This window comes from Scyliorhinus torazame, chromosome 8, assembly GCF_047496885.1.
Source record: "Scyliorhinus torazame isolate Kashiwa2021f chromosome 8, sScyTor2.1, whole genome shotgun sequence".
NCBI classification, from domain to species: Eukaryota; Metazoa; Chordata; class Chondrichthyes; order Carcharhiniformes; family Scyliorhinidae; genus Scyliorhinus; species Scyliorhinus torazame.
This window is the reverse complement of record NC_092714.1, coordinates 55,126,994-55,146,483: the sequence shown is the minus strand read 5'-3', so window position 1 is coordinate 55,146,483 and position 19,490 is coordinate 55,126,994. Positions and strand designations below refer to the sequence as shown.

Here is a 19,490-nt window from a genome sequence, read left to right as displayed (position 1 = left end):
CAGACTGGCAACCGTTGTGCCAGGGCACCACCTTGCCCAAAGGGCATGCAGCTGGGGGCCTCCAATCCCTTGGGAGACCTCCACAAGTGCAGTTCCATCTGGTTCCTGTTTGTGGGGACCAGTTCTGAATGACGCTCGCCTGAGGTCTCTGAGGCGAAGGGAGTGAATCCCAAAGCCTCGGGTACCTTGGGAAGCTGCACATTAAAGTGAGGCTAGGTGTCTCGCTCTTAATATGCACATTTGCCAAAAGGGATCCTGCCCACAATTTGTGTTGGATCTTGCGAGGCATCGTTGTGAGCCAGATAGATCCCGGGAGCGGAGTCTCCCATGTTTTACCGGCCACGCTGCGCCGTGCGAGCTTTTTCTCATGCGCAGCATGGCGTTTGGATTGTGCCCGTTTAATTTATAGATCATTAAGTCAGTCAGAATGGTTTGACGTCAGTTTCAAGTGGGAATTACTTTAAAGAAACAGTAAAATGAACATGGAACATATGAACATAGAACATACAGTGCAGAAGGAAGCCATTCGGCCCATCGAGTCTGCACCGACCCACTTAAGCCCTCACTTCAACTTTATCCCCTGACCCCAATAACCCCTCCTAACCTTTTTGGACACTAAGGGCAATTTAGCATGGCCTTTGGACTGTGGGAGGAAACAGGAGCACCCGGAGGAAACCGACGCAGATATGGGGAGAACGTGCAGACTCTGCACAGACAGTGATCCAGCAGGGAATTGAACCTGGGACCCTGGTGCTGTGAAGCCACAATGCTAACCACTGTGCTACTGTGCTGCCCATAAAATATCTTGTCTTTTTGAATCTTAGATGTCTTGCTCAGTTGGCAGAGATGGAAACACAGAAAAATGATTTATGCATTCAATTACAGGAAAAGGACAATAAATTATTGGGTATGTCTTTGGTTTTTCGCTTCTCCGTGTCCATTTGTCTGCTTCAAATGTATTTATTATTTGAACAGAAGAGTGAAGTGTTCCAGGGAGTGATAGGATATATTTCATTTGTATGTGTTTGTGTGCTCCAAATGGCTAAACTCATCTGGAATAAATGACATTGGAAATTTGTGTGTGATGCTATTGGGAACTCAAACGATGATGGAATAGGAATTATTTTTGGTGTGGATTTACCATTCTTCAAAACATTAGATAGATGACTCAAGATTGTAAGTCCTGTACACTGTTCGACATTTATTCCTTGCTTATGTCAAGTGCTAACACAATCTTAGAAGTTTCATTGCATTTCATGCATGTCCATAATGAAAGAACAGTAAGAAGTCTTACAACACCAGGTTAAAGTCCAACAAGTTTGTTTGGAATCACGAGCTTTCGGAGCGTAGCTCCTTCATCAGACTCACCTAATAAAGGAACTACGCTCCAAAAGCTAGTGATTCCAAACACATCTGTTGGACTTTAACCTGATGTTGTAAGACTTCTTACTGTGCCCACCCCAATCCAACACCGACATCTTCACATCATAATTAAAGAAGGCACACATTGGGGAAATTATAATTCCATTTATCATATAAATTAAAATTACAGCTACGGTATGAATTGTAATCAGTCACTGACAGATATCTGGAATGCAGTTTGTATATGAATCGCTGTATATATGCTCTTATATCTACTAACATCTTGGTAGTATTTTCTGTTTATCCAACAAATAATGCTTTGAGGACCTTCAGAGGACGCGCAAAAGGACTTAGAAGTCCTAGTTCAAGATTCTCTTAAGGTTAACAAGCAAGTTCAGTTGACAGTTAGGAAGGCAAATGCAATTTTAGCATTAATCATAGAATTTATAGTGCAAAAGGAGGCTATTCGGCCCTTGGAAAGAGCACCCTACCTAAGCTACTCTATCCCAGTAACCCCACCCAACCTTTTTTTTTGGACAAGAAGGGCAATTTAGCATGGCCAATCCACATAACCTGCACATCTTTGGACTGTGGGAGGAAAGCGACACATCTTTGGACTGGGAGGAAACCGGAGCACCCAGAGGAAACCCACGCAGACACAGGGAAAACGTGCAGACTCCGCACAGACAGTGACTCAAGCCAGGAATCGAACCTGGGACCCTGGAGCTGTGAAGCAACTGTGCAAACCATTGTACTACCATGCTGCCCATACATTAATGTCGAGAGGGCTAGAATACAAGAGCAGGGATGTACTTCTGAGGCTGGATAAGACTCTGGTCAGACCCCATTGGGAGTATTGTGAGCCGTTTGGGCCCTGTATCTAAGGAAGGATTTGCTGGCCTTGGAAACATCTCGCCCACCACCTTCTTCACCTGCAGGGTTTTACCTTCCCAAGCAAATCCAGAGATCACCCCCCCCCCCACCAACACCACCACCACCACCTTGAACGACATCTCATACAATCTCTTCTGTCCCCTTGCCTGAATCGCAAAGACCTCACTCTTACCCATATTCAATTTATACCCCGAAAAAAGACCAAATTCCTCTAATATTCCCATAATCCCTCCAATCCCCCCTGAGGTCTGAAATATAAAGAAGTAAATCATCCACGTCAAGCGAGACCCTGTGCTCCGGTACTATCCCCTGCCGTACCCTCGACGTTCTCTGTGCCATTGCCAATGGCTCTACAGCCTGGGGAAAGGGGGCACCCCTGCCTCGTCCCCCGGTGTTACCGAAAATAATCTGATCTGAGCCAGTTCATCCGCACACACACCACCGGTGCCTGATGTAACAACCTGACCCTGTCCACGAATTCCTGCCCGAACCCAAACCAGGACCTCCCATAGGTATTCCCACTCCACTCGATCAAAGGCCTTCTCTGCGTCCATGGCCAACACCACCTCTACCTCGCGTCCCTCTGGAGGCATCATGAGCACATTAAGTAACCTCCTGATGATGGCCGTCAGATGCCTCCCACTTCACGAACCCAGTCTGGCCCTCCCCTATTACCCCTGAAACACAGTCCTCGATCCTTGAGGCCAAGATCTTTGCAATAGTTTGGCATCTACATTTAACAGGGAAATAGGTCTATATGACCCACATTGTTCCGGACCTTTATCTCGCTTTAGAATGAAGGAGATCAACGCTTGCAACAATGTGCTCCCAGCTCCTTTGCCCCATTGAAAGCCTTTACCAACAGCGGTTCCAATACCCCTGAGAACCTCTTGTAGAATTCCACCAGGTACCCATCCGGACCCGGGGCCTTCCCCGATTGCATCGCCTCCAACCCCTCCACTACTTCTACCAGCCCATTTGGGCCCCCAAGCCCTTTACCCCTCCGAACAATGGCCCCAAACAAATTAAACGCAGCACCAAAGCATCTTCACCAAAGTTCAAAGTCCTGCCAGTCCATTTTCTCTGATAAATTCTATTGCCTCCTCCGACGTCCCAATGTACAGCTCCAGGCCTTGTTAAGTCAACCACAGACGTGCCGGGTACAACATCCCAAACTTCAACCCCTTCTTGAAGAGGGCCGCCTAGGCCTTGTTGAAACTCGCTCCTCTTGGCCAGCTCTGCACCCAGGTCCTGATATATTTGAAGTTCACTGCCCTCTCAGGTACAGCGCCTAGTCTGCTTGGCCCATCTCATGATCCGCTCCTTGTCCAGGAAATGGTGCAAACGCATGACCATCGCCCTCGGCGGCTTGGTTGCCTGGGTTTTCCTTATTAGCGCCCTATATGCTCGATCCACCTCCAGAGGCCGTGCAAATGCTCCCTGTCCCAACAGCTCCGCCAGCATCCTCCCCACATACGTGCCCCCACATTCACCAAAGAGAAGGAATTGGTGGATGTTGAGTCTGGAGAAGGGTGTGTAGATAGCCTGGGTCACATTGAGATTCAAAAAGACTAGGTATTGGGCGTCTTTAAAAATATTAAGGTAGATAAGTCCCCAGGGCCTGATGGGATCTACCCCAGAATACTGAAGGAGGCTAGAGAGGAAATTGCTGAGGCCTTGACAGAAATCTTTGGATCCTCACTGTCTTCAGGTGATGTCCCAGAGGACTGGAGAATAGCCAATGTTGTTCCTTTGTTTAAGAAGGGTAGCAAGGATAATCCAGGGAACTACAGGCCGGTGAGCCTTACGTCAGTGGTAGGGAAATTACTGGAGAGAATTCTTCGAGACAGGATCTACTCCCATTTGGAAGCAAAAGGACGTATTAGTGAGAGGCAGCATGGTTTTGTAAAGGGGAGGTCGTGTCTCACTAACTTGATAGAGTTTTTCGAAGAGGTCACAAAGATGATCGATGCAGGTAGGGCAGTGGATGTTGTCTATATGGACTTCAGTAAGGCCTTTGACAAGGACCCTCATGGCAGACTGGTACAAAAGGTGAAGTCACACGGGATCAGGGGTGAGCTGGCAAGGCGGATACAGAACTGGCTAGGTCACAGAAGGCAGAGTAGCAATGGAAGGGTGCTTTTCTAATTGGAGGGCTTTGACTAGTGGTGTTCCGCAGGGATCAGTGCTGGGACCTTTGCTGTTCGTAGTATATATAAATGATTTGGAGGAAAATGTAACTGGTCTGATTAGTAAGTTTGCGGAAAACACAAAGGTTGGTGGAATTGCGAATAGTGATGAGGACTGTCAGAGGATGCAGCAGGATTTAGATCATTTGGAGACTTGGGCGGAGAGATGGCCGATAGAGTTTAATCCGAGCAAATGTGAGGTAATGCATTTTGGAAGGTCTAATACAGATAGGGAATATACAGTGAATGGTAGAACCCTCAAGAGTATTGACAGTCAGAGAGATCTAGGTGTACAGGTCCACAGGTCACTGAAAGGGGCAACACAGGTGGAGAAGGTAGTCAAGAAGGCATACGGCATCCATGCCTTCATTGGCCGAGGCATTGAGTATAAGAATTGGCAAGTCATGTTGCAGCTGTATAGAACCTTAGTTAGGCCACACGTGGAGTATAGTATTCAATTCTGGTCGCCACACTACCAGAAGGATGTGGAGGCTTTAGAGAGGGTGCAGAAGAGATTTACCAGGATGTTGCCTGGTATGGAGGGCATTAGCTATGAGGAGCGGTTGAATAAACTCGGTTTGTTCTCACTGGAACGGCGGAGGTTGAGGGGCGACCTGATAGAGGTCTACAAAATTATGAGGAGCATAGACAGAGTGGATAGTCAGAGGCTTTTCCCTAGGGTAGAGGGTTCAATTGCTAGGGGGCATAGGTTTAAGGTGCGAGGGGCAAGGTTTAGAGTAGATGTACGAGGCAAGTTTTTTACACAGAGCGGTGCCTGGAACTCGCTGCCGGAGTAGGTGGTGGGAGCAGGGACGATGGTGACATTTAAGGGGCATCTTGACATGGGGATAGAGGGATATGGACCCAGGAACTGCAGAAGATTGTAGTTTAGACGGGCAGCATGATCGGCACGGTCTTGGAGGGCCAAAGGACCTGTTCATGTGCTGTACTTTTCTTTGTTCTTTGTGCCAGCGTCGGCTCCTTCACACTCCTCCGGCTAGGCCCACCTCATGATCCACTCCTTGCCCAGGAATTGGTGCAAACGCACGACCATCGCCCTCAGTGGCATGGTCGCCTGGGGTTTCCTTATTAACACCCTATATGCTCGATCCATCTCAGGAGGCCGTGCAAATGCTCCCTCTCGCAGCTCCTCCAGCATCCTCCCCACATACGTGCCAGCGTCGCCTCCTTCACTCACCTCCGGCAGGCCCACAATCCTAACATTCTGCCTGTGTGACCGGTTCTCCTGGTCTTCGGCTTTCTCCTGGAATCGTTTTGCTGATCCCGCTTCAGCCCCATCTCAGCTGCCATCGAGGCAAACTGTTCCTCCGCCACTTCATGTTCCCCCTGGGCCTCCAGCCTCGTCTCCAGCCTCGTCTCCACGCAGTCGATCACCGCCGTAATTGAATCCACTGCCCAGGCCAGGTCCTCCAGATTCTCCTTGCGTTGCTGGGTGAACTTCTCGTTCAGGAAGCCCACCAGCTGCTCTGTTGACCACTGAGCCGGCAGGTACGCTCCCTGACCCTCCGCCATCTCCATGTGCCTCGCAGGCACCCCACCAACATTTGCAGTCTGTTCCGCTCTTTTGCGACCGCTTCTGGCCCTCAGCTCCATATAACAGTAGGTCAATCTCTTCTGCTAACTCTCCTGCACCTTTTTGCTTCCTGACATCCACCCATTAACCGGGGAAAAGGTCCGAAAAAACCGCCACGAGATGGGAGCCATCAAATGTGCGACCACTCACACCATGGCCGCCACCAAAGGTCGACTGTGCACTTACTATGAACATTATAGCATAAGATATATTTTATAACCTGCATTACCCTTAAAATCTATACATTTATGAAATGGGAATGAAGGACTATTGTATTATGGCCAAACATTTTGTGTTTAGAAATATTTTGCTTTTGTTATTAAAAGCTAATTGGCAGTCCCGTGACTTTATTCATCCACGATTTCTTTTAAAAAAAACAGGTGCAGTTACGGCCAGGTTCTGGGATCTTCCTGTCCAATAGTAACATCAACTGGGATCATAACAAATTTTAGTAATTTCTTCAGTTTGATATTCTGATGGACTGGATAATCTCGAGCACTAGATTATTAGAGACCTTTTGAAAGTTGAAAATATTGTCTTGTCAATAGAAAGGACAGAGTGGCAGAAAAGCATCCAATACATTGAACGTGTGTGATTGTAATAACAGTGATAAATTTGCACTTTGCATATTAGTCTGAAACCACTATCTGACATTTGTCTTGTAACAATTGACAGGTTTGGAACAAAGGCTCCAAGCACAGCAAGAAAAAATAAAAACAACAGAGAAGGAGAAAGAGGACATGGAAGAAGCTATTGATGTTCTCCGAAAGGAGCTGAGCAAGACGGAGTTAGCCAGGAAAGAGCTCAGTATTAAGGTAAATGATGTATTTAGAGTGGTTAATCTGTCTACTTTCCAGAAGATTGTAGAAGTGCATATGAAGATCATAATATCCTGTTTGGGTACCTGTGCCCTCTTCCCCGAGTTATTCTATAATATGACTAAATTTTGAATAGTGACGATAAACTGCTGATTTCAACAGTTGCAGATCCAATTACAGGAGAAACCAGTGTCTCTTGACTAATCTGAGAGAATATCTAGCGTAGACTCGATTTTGTAACACAAATTTAATTAGGGAACAGAAAGTTTCCTTACAACTGTTTGAACCCAGCACAGGATAATTTGATAGTCCCTTTTCAGTTGTTTTGAATAGCATGTAACATAATTATACATAAATTGGCACTCACGCTTAATACCCATAATGGATGATGGGGAAACTTGAGAAATTCATTCTTCATGCAGCAAGATGTGCTATTCTGAGTTTGGGATCAATCCAAAGTATAAGGAGAATAGTCCTTACATTGACTGTGTCGGGGCCAGTTTAGCTCAGTGGGCTAAACAGCTGGTTTGTGATGCAGAGCAAGGCCAGCAGCGTGGGTTCAATTCCCATTCCAACTGAGGTTATTCATGAAGGCCCACCTTCTCAACCTTGCCACTCGCCTGAGGTGATCCTCAGGTTAAATCATAGCTCTCCCCCTCATACTGGGAAGCAACCTATGGTCATCTGGGACTGTGGCGACTTTACCGTACCAAAGTGCCAGATAATGACATTTATAACATATATTTCCTTATGAGTACAAAAGTGGATCAAAATAAATAAACCTAACCAACAGTAGATATTTGGTGTTTGGTGAAATCATCCGGGAAAATAATTGCACTCGTGCTATTTTTTATTGAATGTGAATAGTAATTTCTAATAATATTTTTCTCCACAATTTTCTCTTGCTTTTTGAACAGAGAAAATGAACTAATCACTCCCATAATTTATTTTTTAATTAATTGACTTGGCTGAAATTGTATTTTCAGTTCATTACTATTAAATTTTAAAAAAATAAATATATTTTTCACATGTTGCATACCACTCGAGTTTTCTATTGCATGAACTTTATCCAATTTCTTGCAGAACTTCTGTAATATTTCAATTTGTCATGGTGTTTTGGCACTCATTACTAATTTGGCTTGTGATTTGAATAAATATTTGGCCTAGAGTTTCTGCTGGGTTTCACGGTTTTTTTGTTTTTCCAGTACAATTTTCACAAATTGATCAAAGGGCAGCACGGTAGCATTGTGGATAGCACAATTGCTTCACAGCTCCAGGGTCCCAGGTTCGATTCCCGGCTTGGATCACTGTCTGTGTGGAGTCTGCACGTTCTCTCTGTGTGGAGTCTGCATGTTCTCCCCGTGTGTGCATGGGTTTCCTCCGGGTGCTCCGGTTTCCTCCCATAGTCCAAAGATGTGCGGGTTAGGTGTATTGGCCATGATAAATTGTCCTTAGTGTCCAAAATTGCCCTTAGTGTTGGGTGGGGTTACTGGGTAATGGGGATAGGGTGGAGGTGTGGGCTTGGGTAGGGTGTCTTTCCAAGAGCCGGTGCAGACTCGATGGGCCGAATGGCCTCCTGCACTGTAAATTCTATGAAACTGCTGCAAAAAGACTAGCTAATTTAAAACGCACTTAATTTCCAACGTGGATTGTGTTTCCAAGATTTGTTGCTCGCAAAACTGGCCATGTAAGCAGATTATAATTGATCACCAATGCAGGTTTTGCTGATTGCTGATCTTGTCGGTCATCAAGCTGACTTTAAAAATTGAAGCTGCATTTTTAGGACCAAAGCCACAAATGGCTTTCACATTTTTTTTTTTTTAAAGTATTTGCTAAGAAACAGTCCACTGTACACCAATAAAACTAGTGAATGGGGTTCAGTATAATACTCACAGCTATTGGACTAGACATTGATTAAAAGTGATTTATACGCTCTCGGGTTTAGAAAAATGAGAGGAGATTTAATTGAGTGATATAAGATATTGGCAAAGTAAACATGGAGCATATGCTTCTCTTGTGGGGCAATCTACGACAAGAGGTCACAGTTTTTGCATAAGGGGTAGCCGATTTAAAACCGAGATGAGGAGAAATTACTTCTCAAAGGGTTGTGAATCTGTGGAATTCGCAACCCCAGATTGTGTTGGATGATGGGACATTGAGTAAATTTGAGGAGAGAAACAGATTTTGTTTAATTAGCAATGTGTTGACGGGTTATGGAGAATGGGAAGGAAGGTGGTGTTGAGGCCGAAAGGAGATCAGCCATGATCGTATTGAATGGAGGAGCAGGCTCAAGGGGCTGAATTGCCTACTTCTGCTCCAAGATCTTTATATCCTTCCTAATATGATGTTCATTTTGTCTCGCCCTGCAGTTGTCATCTCTAGAAATGCAAAAATCCCAGATAGAAGCACGATTGCAACAAAAAGAAGCCCTTGTCCAAGCCCAGCAGGATGAACTCAACAAGCACTCTCAGATGATAGCAATGATTCACAGTCTGAGTAGTAACAAACTACAGTCAAATACAGTAAATCTCAGTTTGTAGCCTTGTTTCTTGTGATTTGGGCTTGACTTTGTTTTTAGTCCCTGTACCTGATACATTATATATCCACCTGATGGGATTAAAACAACAAATTACTTTTAGCAAATAATTTATAACCATTAATATTTGTTTTTTATTAAAGTTTGCTTTGGAAGTGAGTGTTTGACATTGCTGAGGTACTGATTTGAGCACATTTACTGGCAGGAACTTAGTGGTATTGCAGTCTTTAAATTTAGTGTAATAATTCAAAATTATCATTATCAGTCTCAATATGTAACATATTGCATCCTTTAGCCATAAGCTGACTGACTGGATAGGTAGTTCAGGGCAAGACATGTTCGCTCTGTATCTTTTGACTAGATATAACTTTGACATTGAAAGATAGCTGTCTCATACTTGAGCAACTGTGTGTCTCAGTGAGAAGAATACAAACTATAATTTTCAAGATATATTATAATAATCATTATTAGTGGCTAGATGTAATTCTGTCTTCCTGTTACTATCCTGAATTCCAAATGCAGAGCTATTATTCTAGCAGAAATCTATTGTATTTTAATCATAAAAAAATAACTGCTATTCATCAGCTTATGCGCAATGTAAATATATGGCAATTTTATCCGTTTTTCAATGTTTTTATGAATGTCCATGACCAAATTCGGGAAACACTGCTCTACAATTCAAGAAAACTTTCAGATTGTGGTTTAAAGTAACCAACAGTAATCTACTAAAAATATGTAAAAGAAAAAAAAAATAATTACACTTGCACATTCCTGTCACTTTTTTGCTTCCTGTTTTTGATAATGTTTTAATGTATGGTGTCATCTCTAGATATATTGTCTAATTTTCAATTTGCTATATACAGACACAATTGTGTTACACCTTTTTTCCCTCCCGCCCACCCCCCCCTCATGTGAAAATAAACTTTTTTCAATTGAATATATGCTTAAAATTGAATGCAAACTTTGGTTTATACCACACTTATAGGGGCCTCAGCGGGGAACGCACTGCCAAGGCCGCACATAGCTCCATTTTCTACACCGAGGAAATGGCATCACGATCTACAAAGCCCTGATGCGACCTCCGCCCCCCAGTTCCAATGCACAATGGGAGGGTCCCTGGCCCTGCAACCCCTCCCTCCCCCAACACACGCGCAGGGCACCCACGACCCGATCACACCTACGCAAAAGAATGCCAGCATGGCACCTTGGCAGTGCCAATCTGGCTCCAGTAGTGACAGGGGGCATGCACCTGGGGACCTCCGATCCCCTGGGAGAGCCCTAGAAGTGCCGTTCCGTTTGGTCCCCATTTGTGGAGACCAGTACTGAACGGCACTCGCCCAAGGTCTCCGAGGCGAAGGGGATAGATCCCAATGCCTTGGGTACCTCAGGAAATTGCGTATTAAAGTGAGACTAGCAGTCCCGCTCTAACATGCAGATTTGCTAAAATGTGATCCCGCCCACAATGGGATCACATTAGATCTCGCAAGGTGTTGCTTGCCGGGTAGATCCAGCTTTTATCAGTCACGCTGCGCCGGTGAGCTGCGCTTTGGATGTAGCAAGGCCGTTGGATCACACCTTTGTTTTCTTCTCAGAAGGCTAGAGTTTAAATTTCAAGGACATTTTTGCTAATCTCAGTATAAGTTGCAAATAGATAGTTCACAAGTTCTTCTTGTCTTGCATACCCATCCATCCTCCTGCTATGCCTTTCCTCATATTCCCGCCAGTTCATACATCACTCCCACTCTGCCACCCCTCTGCAATTTTATGTTTTTCCCTGAAACTCATTCCATTGACATAACACCATTATAATCATTCATAACTATGTTCTTTCCTTCACTGCAGGAAAATATAGTACAGAACATCAGGCAGAGGGGGCGAACTGGAGATGACCCTCAAGCCACTTTGCATCTAAACTGTAAAAGAGGAGATACAGGAGATCAAGGACTTTTGGCTGCCTAGCGGGGGGAGTTGGAGAGAGGGAAATCCTAGTTCCTGGCGACAGTTAAATAATTCCAAATTTCTATTCCTTGCAGGATCTAGTGCATTTGACGCATACTCGCTCTTTGATGGGACCTTTCACAGTGTTTGGTTTTCACCTGGTCACTTACACTTCACAAGTGAGCAACAGGTTTGTGGTAGTGCAGGCAGCAGTGGGGATTTCATGTGAGAGGGTACAACCTCTTCAATTTCTGCTCAACAGGATATAGTTGCTGTACCCCAGAGATTGTTGTAAAAGAGAATCATTGAGAGCATGAGCAGAAAATAGTGTATGATGGACTGACAGCCTTCTAATTCCACTCACCACGATTGCACAGAGCAGAGGAGTCCACCTCAAACAGGACTGTAGGGTTAATGTTCTAAGCCATTAAGATATGCTTTTACATGGATAGAATGGCCAGTACCATGGAATTTAAGTGTTTAATTTTTTTTAAGATATGCACATTGTAAACATTCATACAGATCTGGATGTCAATATGTCTGGCACTTCAAAATTATGACATACCTTGGCCTTGTTTCTTGCAGCATACAAAAGTGCTCTCCAGCACATTCGTAATATTGAGATAAGGATGACTGCATAAGGGACAATGACAAATAATAATAACCTTTATTATTGTCACAAGTAGGCTTACATTAACACCGCAATAAAGTTACTATGACAAGCCCCTAGTCGCCACACTCTGGCGCCTTTTCGGGTACACTGAGGGAGAATTCAGAATGTCCAAATTACCTAACAGCACGCCTTTCGGGACTTGTGGGAGGAAACTGGAGCACCTGGAGGAAACCCACGCAGACACGAGGAGAACGTGCAGACTGCACAGACAGTGACCCAAGCCAGGAATCGAACCTGGACCCTTAAACTGTGAAGCAACAGTACTACTGTTGCTCTGTTTATCTGGTTATAAATATGGCAGTCAATATGGTCGCCTTCCTTAATCCTAATCATGTTTCTACTTTCAGAGTCGCCAGGTATCTCTTGATACTGCCACAAGGTTCAGCCCGATTACCGACCAAAGAGCCAATACACCAGTTAGTTAGTTCAAAGTCAATACTATTTATTTACACACACAGTAAGATCTACTCATGCACAACAGTACTACAACCTAAACTATCTCTAACGCTAACGCCTATACTTAACTTCGGGTGCCCACTTAGAGGAGCAATGGCCATTGATCAGATCTGAGGCTGTTGGGTTCGAATAGACACAGGAGAACAGCTAAGGTCGTCCGTCTGATAGCGAGCATTGACCTTGAACATACTTGATTCTGGTGATGCTGGTGGATGGGTCTCTCCGCCTGAGAGCCAAATCCAAGAGAGCGAATCTCTCGTGGGGGTTCCTTCTTATACTTGGAGGGGCTTCACGCGTTTTTAGGCGGGCCTTAAACTTGGTCCCAATTAATTGGGCCGCTTCTCGATCATTGTTATCGATCTTAACCAATAAAGGGGTGGGTGCCCTGATGGCTGGGCGTGTCCTAGGTGGCCGTTGGCCTTGCTTTGTGTCTTTCAGTTGGAATACTGGCGCCGGGATGTCTGCGACAGTATCAACTACCTGAGCGTTAGTGCTTTGTTCCTTGGAGATGGGCCATCAATATGCTAATCGACCCAGAGTTTCGATTCCGTCTGGTAACTGCTTCCCAAATATACATTCAGGCACTGTGCCTGCTTGTTGTCTAGTTTTGTCCACATTTCCCTACATTCTTTGTGAGCATCCATTTTGTATCCTGGAAGTGGCCACCCCAGATGGCCACACACTCCCTCCTTGTGATCCTCAACACGAAGCGTGAAGGATCATATTACTACATCTTCTTTGTTCTCTGCCTAAGTCGAGCACCTGCAATCAAGGACAGGCTCTACTCTACTCTGTCCTGTGGATTGGAACTTTACCTAAATTGTTTTATATACACACATTTGCTAAAGTCAATATTTTTCTGCTTCTGTAGTAGAAAGATTCAACACACTCGTTAAGACAAAATAACAAAGCTTTCTTTTCGAAAAGACTGCATGCAGTACTGGCTGAAACTTGAAGTCCGAGAGCAGTCAACAAAACTGCTGAGTCTTTTGCAACTTCTGCGCTTTCGCAGAGAATTAGCTCAATATTTATATATTATCATTATCAAGATTACGTGACAACAGTATAGTCAGGAATTTGATCGGAAATGCAAACGGAAGCACAGAACAGACCTTTTTTGGTCACATCACTCATACCATTATCTTGTCCTTGGAGGGAACATTGAAAGGTCGGAATAGAATTATTTCTTCCTGAACTTATCTTGTTTAATTCCTACGGCTCTGGGTTATGACGAGTTAGTTTTATCAGGAGTTGCCGAGGTCCAGTGTTTTGGAATGGCTCGATCTTCGCTGATCTTTTCAGACTTCAAGTTATGCAGAGTTGGCCTTATCAGTCTTACAGGGGTCTGAAATGGTTAGGGAAGCATTTCTTACACTGTATCAAATATTTTGACCAGTCTTCCCATTGACCAGTTTTCCCATCATACCATTACTTTATTCGTACCATATCACATTCCCGCCTTTTGTCATATCATGACAACTACTTAAATAGGTATATCCATGACTCGATTGAAAATGCATTTACACAAGCAACCAAGCAATCCTATCCCTAATAGCATTAGTAGTAGTAGAATGAAGGCCTTAAAGATCCAATTAAATAATCCGTGACCCAACCATCCTAGCCAACCCAGCGGGTTATAGTCATGAAATTCACTGCCAATCTCTTGAATTTGAGCAGCCTGTCTCTTAATATGGTCGGCCAGGTTAGTGATATTTTCAGAGCCATCTGGAATATAAATACAGCACTCCTGACCTATGATAGTGCACGTTCCTCCCTGCGAGGCTAACAGATAATTCAAAGCCAGTCGATTTTGTAATGCCACGGTCCGGACAGCTACTAGCTCAACTGAGACGTCAGCCAGTGCTTGTCCAGTTTCCCTGGCTTCTGCTGCCGTTATGTTCGCCAGTTGTTCCAATGCTGTGGCCATGTGGATCAGTTCGTCGGATGCCTTGCCCGTACCGTACAAGGGATAGGCCATCATGAAGAATTGTTCTGTTTTAGAAATAGTCCTTTTTGCTCGTGAGGGGGAGTGCTTAAGGGTGGGTAGGTGACGCATTTGAGGTACGATGTATCCCAAAAAGCAGGATCCTGTCCAATCAATGGGGAGCCATGGATATGTTTTAGTGCCGCATATGAAATAGATTCCATTATAAGCCGTAAAATCATCAGCTAATGTCATCCAGGGGATTGGGGATGTCTGTCCCCATGAAATGTTAGAGGTTCGATTCCATACCGTGGACTAATCACAGTTAAACATGCCCTTGTTGGATATGCCTGGTACCGGTCCTTGCCAGTCAACTGTAAGGTTGCACCTACTTTGCCCCATTAACTTTCCTTTCCCTGATTTATTAAAACACATGGAACCTTGAACATTATACGAGTGGACAGTGAGGGAGGGCGGAGTCAAGGCATGATTATAGGTAGGTTGATACGAAGCTGAAAATTTAGTCATGTCATAGTCAGCAGATCTCCATATCTCCCCTGCTCCCTGTTTGATTTTGTCATAAAATCCATTCAACCGTCTCTGCGATATGAAAGGGGAGGGATTGGAGAGGTATTCCTTCCCTCGAATGGACGGGGATGTGGGTACAAACCCAACACTTGCTTACGTTCAATTTTTCGGCATAAAGTATGACATATAAATAGGTATTGGAAGGCAGGTCTCGTTTAGGTCATTTTTTTTACTACCGAGTGGCCATTAAGGCTAAATAGTCCAGAGAGTCCAAAAATTATAATGAAGATCTTCATCCTGTGTTCTCGTCTGGGTTGGAGACTATCTTCTTGCAATCGGATAGATGTATCCAACTTGAACGTCCTTCAAGCTTGACGGAAGTTCGTGTAGTCAGCAGTACGAGGAAGGGTCCGCTCCAGCGTTGTCCTAGTTTCTTTCTGTCCCAGTTTTTCACCAACACGTGGACTCTGGGTTTGATCACTGGATATCGAGGGATGGCTGTCCCTGCCGTTACTGGGAGATGTGCCTGTTTTACCTGTGAGGAGAAACTTCAGAGAAAGTGTTAATTGCTTCAAATAGTTCTGCATTTGTTCCCCCATCCCATGGAGGTCTACTCCCTCTAGGGGTTTTTCATGGCCATCCCAGGGAGCCCTCATTGGCCGACCATAGACTATCTCTGCAGCTGACAGTCCGGTCCGCGAATGGGGAGTCACTCGCATGTGAAACAGTGCCAAGGGTAAATACCTTTAGCCAATTAAACCCAGTTTCTTCAGTCAATTTAGATAATTTTTCTTTTAAAGTCCCGTTGGCTCTTTCCACAATTCCTGCTGCCTGCGCGTGATACGCGCAGTGCAATTGCTGTTTAATTACGAATGCTTCGCACAATTCAGTATTGATCCGAGCTACAAAATGTGGTCCATTGTTTGAGCTCACCATTTTGGGTACCCCAAAACGAGGAATGACCTCTGTTAACAACAACTTCACCACCGTATGTGCCGTACAATTAGTGGTGGGGAAGGCTTCAATCCATTTACTGTATTCAAATCTGGGTGCCACCAAGTTTTCAGGAGTAGCTGTACCATTCCCTCCTTGCCAAGATGGGTACAAGAATGCAAATAATCAATAAGTACCGGCAATAAAGAATTTGGAATACAAACTTGACCAATGGGAGTAAGCCAGAGGTCTCGTGTCAAGGAGTGTTAACACCCCATTGACTTCCATAGTGTGCGCTCGGAATCAGAGGCGTCCCTCTGTAAATTATGAACTTCAGTTATCTCTGGCATGCCCTTTGTTCCTAATGCAGGTATCTGGTTTAGAGCCTGATTAGCCCCACTGGGAACAATCAGAGTGGCTGATATAGCCGCAGCCTTAGCAGCCGAATCAGCACGGGCATTTCCTAATTGAACAGGAGTGTCCCCCTTTGTGTGCGCAGCACATTTAATAATTGCCAATTGATGGGGAAGCTGAATAACATAAGAGGAGATTTTTAACCCAAAGAGCATTTTGAATGGGTGCTCCCGCAGAGGTGAGAAAGCCTCACTGTTGCCAGAGGCGGCCGAAATCGTGAGTCACGCCAAAGGCATACCTAGAATCAGTGTAAACATTAGTACTTTTATCTGTGGCCAAAATACATGCTCGAGTAAGGGCAAATAGCTCGGCTTTTTGTGCAGAGACCGGGGTCTCGAAGGCTGCTGCTTCCTGCATGTCAGTGTCGGTTACCACGGCATATCCCGACTGTGGGATGCCAGTGTTAGAAATGGAGGAACTGCCATCAACATAAAAAATTAGATCTGGATTATCAATAGGCCGGTCCGTTAAATCCGGGCGAAGCGCGGTAAGGAAGTGATTCCGAAGCAAACAATCGTGTGGCGGGTCCGCAAGGTTATCGGGGGACTGTTCGAGGAACACAGCAGGATTTAAGGTAGAACAGTAATGAAAAGAGAGGTAGGGGTTTTGCAATAGTGAAACCTCATAGCGGCTCAAGCGCGCTTGAGTCAGATGCTGGGTTTGCTGAGACGTTAGGAGAGCCACAATAGAGTGCGAGGTATGCACTTGTACTGGCTGGTGAAGGGTCAGATTAGAGGCTGCCTGTGCTAACAAATGGACAGCCGTAAGAATTTGGGTGCAGGGAGGTAGACCGCAAGCTACAGGATCCAATTTCGTAGAATAGTAGGCGACCGGGCGACGCCGGTCACTGTGTTCTTGTGTTAGAACACCAGTGGCACATTCATCAAGAACATTAACGTACAACTGAAAGGGTCTGTCATACATAGGTCGTCCTAGCGCTGGGGCGGTAGCCAGGGCGTGTTTGAGAGTAACAAAAGATTGTTTTGCTGAATCAGGAAGTTCAAACTTAAGAGGAGCATTTTGAGAGGAGTACGGAGTTAAATCTTTAGTATGGATAGTAACATTCGGAATCCATTGTCTGCAAAAGTTCACCAATCCTAAAAAGGCTTGCATCTGCTTGGGCGATGTAGGAAATGGGGTCTGCAGTATAGGAGTAATGCGTTCCTGAGTAAGGGAGCAATCCGTAGCACTTATTAGGACACCCAAAAATTTGACCTGCCGTTGGCCTTTATGAACTTTAGCGGGCGGGATCACATATCCCCATGAATGGAGACGGATGAGCAGGTAAACGGTGTCATGCTGGTTAGCGATGAAGTCAGGGCTGGCAAGGAGTAAGTCATCAACATATTGGATGATGATGGAGCCACCAGGAGTTGATAATGTCGCTAACTGGGAGTGCAATGCTTGTGAGAAAAGGGTTGGAGAATGAATGAAGCCCTGTGGGAGCCTAGTCCAAGTGTATTGGTTGCCCTTAAATGTAAAGGCAAACAAATACTGTGATTCAGGGGCGAAGGGTATCGCAAAAAAGGCATGTTGTAAATCAACAAGGGTGAAAACAGTCGCTTCCGGTGGGACATTACTAAGGATTGTCGCCGGGTTTGGGACAATAGGATGTAAGGATTCCACTATCTGATTAATACGTCGGCGGTCTTGGACCAATCGCCATTCGGATGGCCTTCCTATCTTAGGATCTGGAAGAATCGGGGTGTTACAGGGCGATTGGCATGGTACCACAATTCCCTGTTGAAGGAACGATTGAATCATGACCGAGACTCCTTCTTCAGCCTTGGGGCGCAAAGGGTACTGTGAAATCGAGGGCAAGGGAATGTCAGGTTTAACTTTAATAATAACGGGAGGGACACTAGTGAGACCAACGTCGTGTTTGGAGGCCGCCCATAAATCTGCGGGCGTTGATTGGACTGAACGATGGTGGTGCAGTGTACCAATGAGGACAAATGGGCGTTGAAATATTCTAAAGTGCCTGCGGGTAGGATTTAACTTCCGTTAAATAAAGGATCAGCTTGTCCTCAGTGCAGCTGCCAGTAATCCCAAGGACTTGGCACTGTAGCCTTCGTTCACAGAAAGTGTCACGTGGGGCGACACAAGTCCTGACTGACACCAGAGACCATGGGGTAAATTGACAAGAAAGGCAGACTCTTTTCCCTTAGCGAGGCCAACAAAGGAAACAGATTGTAGAGAACCGAGGGCGTCTTGGTAAATGCTCTCCAAATCAGGCGAGCATCCTGTATGACCGTAGCAAAGAGTGACACTCTAAGGGAGGTGAAAAGTATGAGGGATCAAAATCAACCGACCACCACTGTGGAGTAGTGAAAAGGGGAAAATTTTGAAGCTGGGCCTGTGGGATAGCTGATATAGTAATGCCGTTATCAAGGCAAACAATTTTCACCTGCAAGGGACACAGCAAGTCACGTGCAGCCAGGTTGACACCGAGGACGCGGGTAACCGTGAAAAGGATGCAACATTCCCAGCCCTCAAATTGAACAGAGAGCGGCTTTGTAAGCGGATAAACAGCACCTTCCCCCGTGAAACCAGCAAGTTCCACATGCTTATCAGAAAGGGGAAAGCCATGTTTCTGAATTAATGTCCAGCCTAGCGTAGAATGAGTCGTGCCAGTGTCAATCAGGAAGGGGATAGTCACGCCCTCTATGTAAATCGTAGCGGTAGGCTCGTCAGAGTGGTCTGTTGAGAGGACCGGAAAGTTCGATCTGGCTAGTCAGTAGGGGTTAGAGGTAGTGACATTGGGCCATGATCAAACATAGCTCATGGGGTTTAAAAGCCTGCCACACCTCAATGAATGGGTCGTCATTATCACCAGCGTGGGGGTTAATAACACTCCTAATGGGATAATTTGCGGGGGGGGGGGGGGGTGGGGGTGGGGAGGTGGTGTCGGAAAAGATTCCTCCTCCTTAGGTTGGAGTGATAAGTCAAGAAAAGCCTGATTAACAGTGTTGAAGGGTTGTTCCATATTCATGGCTTGCGTGTGTGACCGAGTGCGTGTTGCTACGGGGGATGCTTCAGCAGGAGTTTCATTGGCAGTGGGACCATAAAGGGGAGTCTGGACTTGGGACGGTGGAATTGTAGGATCGGGGAGTGCAGGATGAGGGTGGGATCCAGGGGCTCCTCCTCTTCCGTATCACCTAAATAGGGAAACATCGGCATGCCAGAGCAACTGGGAGGATCCTCCTTTCGTTTGATGGGCTAGCCCTCCCT

At 45.4% G+C, this 19,490-nt stretch overlaps 1 protein-coding gene across 4 annotated transcripts in view; it reads left to right on the top strand.

Annotated features, from left to right (window-relative positions):
• Positions 1–10,330, top strand: part of cip2a (cellular inhibitor of PP2A) — a 68,403-nt gene extending 58,073 nt beyond the window's left edge. For all 4 annotated transcript variants that reach the window (XM_072513634.1, XM_072513638.1, XM_072513636.1 and 1 more), the window contains exons 20-22: positions 825–907; positions 6,715–6,854; positions 9,227–10,330. In XM_072513634.1, the coding sequence (XP_072369735.1) occupies positions 825–907; positions 6,715–6,854; positions 9,227–9,397 (394 nt within the window). In that variant the 3' untranslated portion in view covers positions 9,398–10,330. The remainder of the gene's footprint in view (positions 1–824; positions 908–6,714; positions 6,855–9,226) is intronic.
• The last annotated feature ends 9,160 nt before the right edge of the window (positions 10,331–19,490 follow it).